This window comes from Eurypyga helias, unplaced genomic scaffold (genome assembly GCF_000690775.1).
Source record: "Eurypyga helias isolate BGI_N326 unplaced genomic scaffold, ASM69077v1 scaffold38575, whole genome shotgun sequence".
Taxonomy (NCBI): Eukaryota; Metazoa; Chordata; class Aves; order Eurypygiformes; family Eurypygidae; genus Eurypyga; species Eurypyga helias.
The window spans coordinates 448-8,731 of record NW_010251465.1 but is presented as its reverse complement, the minus strand read 5'-3'; the positions used below and the strand labels follow the sequence as shown (position 1 = coordinate 8,731).

At 42.7% G+C, this 8,284-nt stretch overlaps 1 protein-coding gene across 1 annotated transcript in view; it reads left to right on the top strand.

Annotated features, from left to right (window-relative positions):
• MICALCL (MICAL C-terminal like) overlaps positions 1–7,893 on the top strand; it is a gene marked incomplete at its 3' end in the record, with an annotated part of 16,135 nt that extends 8,242 nt beyond the window's left edge. Inside the window, exons 4-5 of the mRNA XM_010152038.1 lie at positions 5,630–5,724; positions 7,801–7,893. Of these exons, the coding sequence (XP_010150340.1) occupies positions 5,630–5,724; positions 7,801–7,893 (188 nt within the window). The remainder of the gene's footprint in view (positions 1–5,629; positions 5,725–7,800) is intronic.
• Between the last annotated feature and the right edge of the window lie 391 nt (positions 7,894–8,284).

Sequence of the window (8,284 nt, the reverse complement as noted above, 5' to 3'; positions counted from 1 at the left end):
CCTACACTTCATCTGAGGTACTTCATCTGCAAATACACGTCCAGGTGTCTTTCCTATGCTGATGACTTCTGCATTTCAGACCCAGGTGTCTGTCCAAACTAAATCCATATTCTGTCCTTCTGTCATCTCCTGCCAAGTGTTCAGCCACCAGCTGAAGCTCAGCATGAGGAAGCAGAGATCTCAATTACTCAGCAGCAGATAGCCTTTCACTCAACCTTACGCCTGCAGTTACACCTTTCATATGGGTCATTCCAGTTTCTGATACCTAAATCTGGTCTAAAAGCTTCCTGGCTAATACTTTCTGTTTCAAAGTAGCTATTCCTCAGACCCACTTGGAAATTTTGGACTGTGCTGAGATCCGGCTGCACAGACTACCTGTGTGGGACCTAGACAAACCCATTACTGAAGTAATGGGGTTCATACACTGATTTCTGTGAGAGGTGGATTAAAAAAAAAAAATCCTATCCAAGTTTGCCTGTAGAATATACAAGTGTCCTGAAATAGCCACACTGGATTTTCTAGGGGCAATTCCATTTTTTTTATTTGATGTTCATTATCTTTGAGGCCTTTGTCCTTTGAATCCTCCTTTATGTTCTAACCTGCAGCTAAAAGAAACCGAAAAACTTGATCAATAAAATGGCTCAGTTGGATGGTTAACTTTTCTCTCCTAAGCCTACTTGTCCTTTTGAGATTCAAGACAAATGCCAAAGGGCCATGTTAGTTATGGATACTAAAAATTATTAATACCACAGAAATACAACAGTAAAAGGAGATCTCAGCCAGGTTGTGTGAGAGAGTTGCAGCCAGCAGAATGTTTGTAATGAGACACTGTACTGGACCCAGGGGTTAGGTCACTTCTCACTTAAACAGGCCTTCTGAAGACCAGCCCACGAAGGCAATTGGTTATTGGCAGTTATCCGGGACCTGGGAGTTGCTTCTTGATAGTGATGAACATGTGGGAGGAATATTTCTGTCCTTGATGAATAGGAATCATCCTTAGAGTCATTCCTTAGATTAGATGAGAGTTGTTGGAACTTGGTTTGTGACTGTGTGGTTTTTACATGGTTCACTTCATTAAAGAGAGCTACCAATTCAGCCAATGAGAAAATTAAACCTGATATGAACTCACTTTGCTGGTTTTGTGCACTTTTAGTTTCAAAAGGGATTACCTGAAAATATTTTGGGTTTGTACATGGTTCCCATTACTGCATCTTTGTAGCTCTGAAGGTCTGTGTGTTTACAATATTCCTGTTCAGCTAGGGCACAGTTGTCTTGGTAATTTCATGTTTTAGAAGGGGAACTCGGGCACTGCAAGATTAAATTACATGCCACATGAGAAGTCTGAGGAGAAGCAGAGATGTGAAGCCAAATAGCCAAGCCCACTCTTGATTTCTACTGGCTTTTCTTTTCATCTCCTACATCCTGCCAATTCCCATCTGGTTTGGGACACTAGTGCCCCAAGAGATATATGTAGCTCTGCCTCTCTCTTCTGTAAAACACTGAAGTAGTTAAAGTAGTCATGATTAACTCCAACAACCTTATAAAAATATGCAATCTTGGACACTTACAGAGGAAGCCAACAGAGTAATATAATAGTATGTTATAAAAATTCTGTTATTGAAATAATTCCTGCTCCAAGATTTCCTGTGTATTTAGGCTACAGTCATTGCTGTGACACAGAGACACCCCAGGAAAGGGAGCTGAGCTCTGATGCAGAGTGACGACAGTGGTGGTTTTCCCTATTGCTTGTCCCCTCCAGGACAATCAGCAGCGCTTCCCTGTCTAACCTAAGCTACTGCTTTCTTAACCTTTTCAGATGACACCTCCCTCTTCATTCATAGGACCTCAAGTTTCCTAGAAAACCAGTACCTTAAATTTATATGTTAAGGGAGAGGTTCTCAAAAGCACTGGGCTTTGGTCCAGTTGATCCCTCTGAATACAGCAGGGGTTTCACCACTGATGCCATTCAATGGCAGCATGCTTAAGCCAAAGCAAAGTGTCTTTGACACTCACCCTTGGATTACCAAGCTGTAATCAACTGGCCATAGGAAGTAATTTTTAATTTTTCATTTTTCAGATGTAATGTTTCTTATCTCTTATGACATACGTATGCGAGAATACCAAGTCCCAGTATCAAGAAATGGATATTTCCTACAACTTTGTGCTTTTTGTGACACTGTCAGATTTAACAACAACTAATAACAATAATAACAATAATAATAATAATAAATACACAGTTTCCAGTGAGTTGACAGATGTAAATCAGGTATGCTGGAAAGGTCTCTTGACCAAACTCCCAGTAGCTACTGTGACATAGAAATTGATAATATATTAATAAAGATTTCAGAAATATTTGTTCCTTTCCCCTTTATAGTTAAGAACTGAGACCATGTTTGACCATTTCTAGTGATCCAAAGTCATGTTAGCTGGGGAGGAAAAGGTCTAGTATACCATCTGTTAGGGAAATGCTAAAATACTCAAGAAATAAGTAGTAAGTAACCCCCATTTTGAAGGAATGAGATGACAGGAGACCAAAAGCCCAAGTCTAGAAGAAATGAGTTAATATTTAGAAAAAAAACCCATATTTTTGCAATCTTTTCTGTAGGTATCAAGCTTTAAGAATTGAAATATTTGGAGCAGACAAATTATTATTATCTAACTTTACTATTACGGTTGGGAGTTTCAGGTTTAAATGACTCAATATGTATAAAAATCTCTAAGCTGAACTTTTTTATGTGGGAATTCCTTGTCCAAATCCTCACAGCTGGTAGCTAAATTCTGCCTATCCCACCCCTTTGGAGATAGGAAAGATTAAAGCTGTCATCTATAGTAGAACATACAGATGCCGTAACATGGAAGGGTGGTTGGTTTGTTTCCGGGTTTTTTTATGGAATAAACGTGGTATTTTTCTCTAGCTCTGTAGAAAGCAAGTGCACTGAGTGAGGTAATTTCTTACTATGCTTCTTACAGTTGTCTTGAAGTTGAAATTTGCACCTGGGGTACATTTTAAAACATATTTCTGGTCTCTCCCCCAAAGAAAAGCAGTTGAGCAGAGCACTGAATGGCTGCCCTTTAAATGCAAAAAGAAACGCACTGTCCCACTGTTCCTATATCCCTGAAATGGGGCAGGACCACACTGGGAGCCAAAAACCTTTATTTCTCATTCCTATTCTGTCACTCTTTGCTGTGTGTTTCCTGGCACCTCCTTGAAGCAGCCCGTGCTTCCGTTATCCACATTGCATGAGTGGAAATCGTGAGTGTTGTGAAATGCGTGCGCAATAAATGAGACCAAGACCATACCCCTCAGTGCGCACAGGTCGATCCATCAGATGCCTCGTCACTGAGCATCTTCATGCGGTTCTTTGTCCCGGAGGCTTCTTGGGTGGAGATGATGAAGGACATTGCTGATCACAGGTGGGCGGTGGTTGTCTCACAGATATTTGGGCACTGCATCTCTGGAAAAGCTGAGCTGTTTTGCAGCAATTTGAATTGCTTTTTTCTGCAGAGCAAGGTGCAAATACCTGGCTTTCCATAGCAGATGGGCACTGTGGGTGTTATGAATCTTTTCTGTCCACAGACATTAGCTTCCTAGTGCTCATGAGATGGCCCTTGGAAGTCCTTGACCCCCTCTCTGTCCCAGAAAGGCAAAGAGCCCTCGAGTGACAGTGCTGAGAAGCAGACAGGTGCCCTTGCATTACAGAAGGCTGCTTTTCCCCTAGACCTTGTAATGCTTTTGAAATTATCATCACTCAAGGAGGAGGACTTGGGAAGCAGTCCCTTATTCCCACAGCTGAGAGAAGAAAGGGAGTGTGTAATTGCTTGTGTTTCCAGCCCTGCAGGGCTGTAAAGCTTGCTGCTTGCCCATTACAGAATTTGATTTCACCAGCAGCATGACCTCAGGGTAGTTACTGCAAACTTCTAGTTGAAGAGGGACCACCAAGGTGGGTGAGTTTACTCCTAAAAAGAAGTAGTGACTGTGATACCCACCATGGCTTCCTCTATCTTGTGCACTGAGATGTGGCTTTACAGCTGACTGTCCCTGCCAGGGGCAGAGATGGGGTGCAGCTAGGTTTGCACGCTGGTCTGCCGAGCGTGGGGCAGTGCGTGGCACCAGTGTGATCCCAGCAATTGTGAGCCATCGGAGAGTCCCCGGCAGGTCAGCAGACAGGAGCTGCATCCCTCTGCCAAGTGCCACGAGGTGGGGAGGTGTGACTGCCGGGGCAATTCTGGAGCAGGGGGATGACCTGGGAGGCTGGAGATCCACCTTGGAGGGCTGTTGCACCTCCTCGCTTTTGCTTGCAGGCGTTTGCTGCCCAGGGCCTTGTCCTGCAAAGAGGAGGGCAGGACACAAGTCTGCTCCACTGGACCCTCTGGCTTTGCAGCTTCATTGAGCACAAGGACTGGGTGCTTCTAAAATTGAAACTGCTGACAAAAATCAGAGTTTCTACCTCAAATTACTTTGATTTGCTTTCCTTGCTTTATGGCCTGGGATGAACATGTTTCATGGATCCTGACTTTAAATTAGGGCTTGAGACAGAAGTCCTACTTCAGGACTGGAATCCAGGACAAGGCAAAGAAGTAGTATTTACACTGGGAGAATGGGAAGTGATTTTAATAGGAAAACAGCTTGCACATAGAAAGCCAACTGTTACCTCTCGGATACAAAGGAAAATGGCACTGTTAGCTTTAAATAACGTGCATTTCCAAGATGTTGCCCAGCTGTTAATCATTAACCCTGTAGCAGGTTGAAGTGTAGACAGATGTTCCAAAAGCAGTTTTATTTTCTGAAATAAAGAGAATGAAGCTATGAATTAGACAAATTAAGAAGAAATTCAAATATTTACACCCAGTTGAAACAAGATGCTGGAAAAACAGGCATGATAAAATTGCTGCAATTAAATGTAATTTAATTTGTAATTCTGAAAACATGCTTCTTCCAAAGGCAGCCTTTTGAGTTTTCCTCATGGAGTGCATTGTTGTGATGTATGGATTTTCCTGACTTATTATGGCATTTTAATCAACAGTTCAATGATGTGATAATATTCCTAAAGCAGAAAAATAAGTGACGTTTGTTTAGACATAATTAATGAAATATTTATGTTGCATGAGGCTGTGTGATAAAGCCTTGTTCTCTTAGTCCATTTGCTTCTGATTACATTTGTGATTTTTTTATATGACCAGACATTCTGACGCCAACTATTTTACACTGAGCAGATGTCATGTAGTAAAAATGGGTGCCAGATGCTACAAGCCACATAAGGGTAATTTGTTTAAGAGCTGGCTCAGACTTTTTGCATTCAATTACACTGTATAGTGAGCCTTATACAATCATTTGGGTAATATGCTAACTTCAGATATACATTTTAATGACTCTTGAGTGCATTCAGAACAGCATGCTTCATGCAGGGTGCTCAAGGAATTAATTTATTTGTATGTAATACCTGAAAAAAATTCGATATAGCCAGATAGTGTTTTTGACAGGGATCAAAAAATTTAATTAATACCATCAGCCACATTTCTAAATTGCTCTAGGTGCTGCCGATTAGAACTCAGGGCAGGTGCAAAGTGTCTTTGTAAGTTAAAGAACAGTATTTTTTGCTTCACTGACTGTTTTGTTCCTGTATTTTAGGGTGTGAACAGCTACCTGTCAGAAAACAAGCTGTGGAGTATTCTACTTCTTCCTCTGATGATGAATTTGTATCCAAGCCTTCATTAACACACAAGGTAACCTTGACTTGGAAACAGAAAGATATTTCCTCCGTTGGACTGTATTTAAGATTTATCACACAATTTTGATCTAAAACACACTGCAATTTCTCAAAGTGAGGATGGAACCACTTTATCAGTGGAGGTTATTTGTTATGGAGAGAAAAACACATTAAAACTCTTTAAGACAGATGAAAATAAAAATTTCTGTTTCCTATTTGGATCTCTAATTCTCCCAGGTTATGCCAACATTGACAGAGAAGGTCTTAATTTGAGAAGCAGACGTATTTCCCAGAAACCCTTTTGAAGCTGCATTTTTAAGTGGCTTTAATATGTAGCCCAACAAGCAAACTGTTGAAAAAATTAAACCAAACAGATGCAGATTTCCTTTGGGGAAATACAACTTCATTTCAGAGGCACTACAGGCAGATTGCATGGAAAATGCTGTGTTTATCCTAATCAGCACGGCCACGTGAGTCACGGAGTCGCACCCAGGCATTCTGTGCCAAGAGGGCCGGCTGCACACCGGGATCTCCAAGCCCGAACTCATTCCTGTGGCTGGCAGGAGCAACGGGATTAAAGCACCAGTGAACTCTTGGTACCCAGCTCTGATTTGAGGAAACAGAGCTTTTATTGCCTGGATAGATCATCAGAAATGTGTTTACCTCTTCCCTGTGGAGGGAATATCAGTAAGCAGAATTAATAGTATGAGGTGGCCTTTTGATTTGTTGCCTTTGAAGGGGCAAAAAAATAGGAAAACAAAGCAAGAGGCTGCCTGGTATGCTGCAAACACAACTGAGCTGAAAGCTCAGTGGGGCTTTGAATGGAAACCCTGTTGCACAGCTCCAGAGGGGCTTAAGTGCCACGAAGCAGAAGCACAGTGATGTGTAGCAGCACATCCCGCCGGTGGCTCCGTGTCAGGATGTGCCGAGAGGTCAGAATTCACCATTCAGCTTTCCTGTTACAGGAAAGACAGTCTATAGTAAGATAATATTATGGTGATTTAAATGAAGTTTAAACAAAATAGAGAAAATAAGGATAAAACTGAACAGGAGCGAGCCCCAGCAGTTCAGGCAGCCGCAGGGACAGGCAGGAGTGGGCAGAGGGGCAGGCAGCGCTGCCGGGGCAGCTGCCAGAAACGGGGTGAATGAGCAGCTGTCGCACATGGGTGTTAGCAGCCACCCCGTGTTGTCGCATGTTCCCTGCTCAGCTTGTTTCTCTCAGCTGCCTCCTAGCACCTCTTCTCATGCCAGTTTTGGTTGCTATTTTGCCAGTACCACCGTTTTTCTCTGGCAAAATTCATCAGGAGAAATTTTAATGGCTTCCTGGCTTGTTAGTTTTTTAAACATCTTGTCTATGGTGCTCATATATTCTGTCTCCTCCAAAATGGGAAAACCACAGCCTTTAAGCACTTCCAGGCAGCTTGAGTCAAGGGCAAGAGGGAGCAAGTGCAGGCAATTCCCTTGGCCAGCTCTGCAGCACATACTGTCCCGCTTTCCTAGCAGCAGGGCAAGTGCCCCAGGCAAAGGGCAAAAACCTCTGTAATGCAGTTGCGAAATGGCATGGGGAAGGTTTTGTAGGGCTTCAGGTAGTGCCCTGTGGTGGCTGTTTTGGATACCTTCCTCTTACCGTGTTACAAGCTATCCAAAGTGAATTTAACTACTTAGCATCAACAGCAATAGAAATGGATTGATTTTCCTCCAACTTGTGCTTCCCACCACCCGTGCCTGGCTTCTTCCTGGATCATGGTGAAGTCTGCAGAAGCCATGTATAGTGGTATGTTTTATATAGTCAACTTTGTGATTTGGACATTTTTTATTGATAGGCACAGTTCACACTCGCTTAGGGTTACAATAAGAGCTTGTAATGATTTCAAGTCAATGTGGGTAAAAGCATGAAAATATCCCTACATGAATATTTGCTTTTCAATTAGGTTGCCCCAAGCTCACCTTGCTTTGAGCAGGGGAGTTGGGTTAGATGACCTCCAGAGGTCTCTCCCAATCTCAACGGTTCTGTGATTCTGGGGAAGGTTTGAGGAAACCTGTGAAGGTGTACTTATGCTTTGATTGCCTTTTTTCTCTCTCTCTTTTGTAGGCAAAAAGGACACTCCGAAGGAGAAGGAAGCTGGAGAAGGAGACAAAGCAATTGATTAAACAAGAGGAACTGAAGAGGCTTCACAAAGCACAGGTGACAGCGTAGCTCGCAAACGTCCCATTTGTCTTCCACAAGTGACTAGCGAAGACAAGGGGTACCCAGTGTGGGCTCTGCACCTCCTCCCACTCCTCACTGTGGCTCATTGCCTTCTGTGTGGAAATACCCCCAAACCTCAGATCTCAGACTGTGTTCTCTCTGGTGTCAGAATTTTCAGGTTTATCTGAAACCACACACACCTATCTATATGCGCATGCATATATCAGCACACACACAAAGCTTAATGGCTTATGTGGCCATTAGCACTTCTGGTGTGTGTCTGTACTGTAGCACAGGGCAGAGAAACCTGAGCTAGATTTAATCTTGTTAATTCAGGTTGTAGTGGTAATCAAGTTAAGTTTTTTGAAGGCAGAGTTGTTCATCATCC